This window comes from Fukomys damarensis, unplaced genomic scaffold (assembly GCF_012274545.1).
Source record: "Fukomys damarensis isolate Sample0158 unplaced genomic scaffold, DMR_v1.0_HiC HiC_scaffold_27, whole genome shotgun sequence".
Taxonomy (NCBI): domain Eukaryota; kingdom Metazoa; phylum Chordata; class Mammalia; order Rodentia; family Bathyergidae; genus Fukomys; species Fukomys damarensis.
The window spans coordinates 3,332,438-3,334,827 of NW_022900939.1; the positions used below are offsets into that span (position 1 = coordinate 3,332,438).

Genomic DNA, 2,390 nt, shown 5'->3' on the forward strand with positions numbered 1-2,390 from the left:
GTGCGCTGGCTCCCACACGCTGAGCCCGTGCGTGTCCGAGGAGCTCTGCAGGCCCGGGACTCACCTTCCAGGGCCGTCGTTTGGGTGGGGAGCACAGGCGTGGCAGTGGTCCCTAGGTGCGGAGAGAACCGGAGAGTGGGTGCGGCCCTGCGGGCTCGGGCCCTGCGCCTAGGGACCCGCCCAGGTGTGAGTGTGTCTGGCGTGCTCACGCGCGAGTGTAAGGGTTACAGCCTAGGGCGCAGGCTGGGGGAGGACGGTCCCTGCCCGCTCGCTCAGCGTCGTTTATCTCTGATGCGGCCAAACTGGCCCTTTGGCTGAATCTCCTCACCCCAGCAGCATCCTTTCACTCCAGCTGGGGACATTTCACAACTCCAAGGAAGCAGCTCCTCCCACCGCCCCTCTCCGCGGCTGCCTCGGGCTATGTAACTTGGCTCAGCTCCCCAAATCCTTTCTCCCTCTCTTGAGGCTTGACCTCTGACCCTGCCCTGTTGCTGCTGCGGCGGCTCCGCCCACCACTGTAATCTCCAGCCAACCATAGGGCTCCGTGGTGGTCCCGCCCCACCCCGCCCTCTGACCACGCCCACCTCTCTCAGGCCACGCCCACGGCCAGCTCCACCCGGGGCTGTAATTTTCAACCAATGGTAAGGCTAGATGGCGGCCCCATCCCACCCCACCCCTCAGAGGCCCCACCCCTGTGACACCCCCACCTGGTGGGCTGTGAACTCTAGCCAATGGTAAGGCCGGACGCTCGCCCCGCTCGCCCCACCTCTCGCTGGCCCCGCCCCCACATTGCTCCAATAGCTGTGCGGTCCATTAGTACTCGGCGGCACAGGGTGGGGGTGGATGCCACCCGCTACCCACCACACTCCTGGCACACCAGTCTGGGTCAGCCCACTGTTAGCGGGGCCAGCCTTGCCTTCTCCACAGTGCTGGGCTGAGACAGCGCCCTCGAATGCCTGGTTCAGGGCCCCGGGCCTGGCACTCTTCCCTGGAGTCCTCGGCCATGGGCCTGGCAGAGAGGGCCAGGCAGAACCGCCGCCCAGGGGTCACTGCCTCTGATCTGTGTTTAGTCACCTTGCCCCCGAGAGCTGTGCGCGTTCTCTCCTGAGCCTCAGTTTCCCCTGGCAGGGCCAAGCTCGGTGTGATGTCTGAGGTTCCGCCCGCCATGAGGTGCAGTGGCCTTGGGTCCCCTCCCGGCCCGTGCAGGATCTGTCCTGGTTCCCTAGGAACTGTGGGCTCTGGGCTTGGGGCCACCGAGAGGGTCAGGGCAGTCCTGGTGGGGCCTGGAAGGGAGCAAGTCTTCCAGGCTGACGCTTCACTGGAAGACAGCGTCTTCCCCGCTGGGCCACGGGTTCCTCGTCTGTGACACGGTTGGCACTGGACACATCGGAGTCCTCTGTGCCTGCTGAGTGTGGCGTTCGGGGGCATCACATGACCAGGGAACGCTGGGACTGGGGCCCCTCTGTAGAGTGCTTGCAGGGGACCCCGGGTTCGGTCCCCAGGATCCCCAGAAAGTAACGTGGTTCCATAAGCAACTCACCTGGATGGACGGCCCTCGGACGAAACAGTGGGAACGAGCATCTTTCTCAGGGGTGTTGGAGGGGCAGAACCTCATCCCTCATCAGGGTTTCCTGGCGGCTTCTCTGCTGGGACTCCTGGCCGGCACTTACTCAGACCGCAGGCTTTCCCAGGGAGAGGGGCGTCCGGGCGGCGCTGGGGGCTGCTCACTGCTGCTTCCTCCGCAGCTGCCCAACATGTTCGGGAACCTGCGCTCCACTTTCATGGCCCTCATGATTGGCTCCTATGCCTCCTCTGCCATCACCTTCCCGGGGATCAAGGTACGGAGCTTCGGGGGCTGGCGGGGGACCCCTGGGCTGGCACAGACCTGGGTGGGGCCTGGAGCAGACACCTTGGGGGCCGGGCACCTTCAGACTCCATGCTGCCCTCCTCCCTCTGCACCCCATGGGCTTTCTCTGCTGCCCTGCTTTCCCTCGAATCCATTGTTATTGGAGGGGTTGGGTCTTGGGGTTGTTTCTTGGTGTCCTGAATGAAGAAGTGAGCAGGAAACTCAGAAAGAGCAGCAAGAATCAGATTTATGGAAAGTAAATAACAAGAGTGCGCAAAGGAGCCAGTGGAGACAGGCCATGGCTATAGTCGCAGCACTGAGGCTGGGAAGCTGAGGCAGGAGGATCGCTACCAGTTTGAGGACAGCCTGGGTTACACTGAAAACCTCTGTCTCGAAATAATAAAATCAACAACAGCAACAACAACAATAATAATAACAATAATAGAATAAAAGATTAAAAGAAGAGCTCAGTAGTTCCACCGCCTGCCTTGCAAGCTCAAGGACCCAAGTTCGATCCCCAGTACCAAAAAAAAAAAAAAAAAAA

The 2,390-nt window shown here is 61.6% G+C and overlaps 1 protein-coding gene across 1 annotated transcript in view; it reads left to right on the plus strand.

Annotated features, from left to right (window-relative positions):
- The window catches only part of Slc43a1 (solute carrier family 43 member 1), a 9,346-nt gene that overhangs the window by 796 nt on the left and 6,160 nt on the right, over nucleotides 1-2,390 (plus strand). Inside the window, exon 5 of the mRNA XM_010608319.2 lies at nucleotides 1,746-1,838. Within this exon, the coding sequence (XP_010606621.1) occupies nucleotides 1,746-1,838 (93 nt within the window). The remainder of the gene's footprint in view (nucleotides 1-1,745; nucleotides 1,839-2,390) is intronic.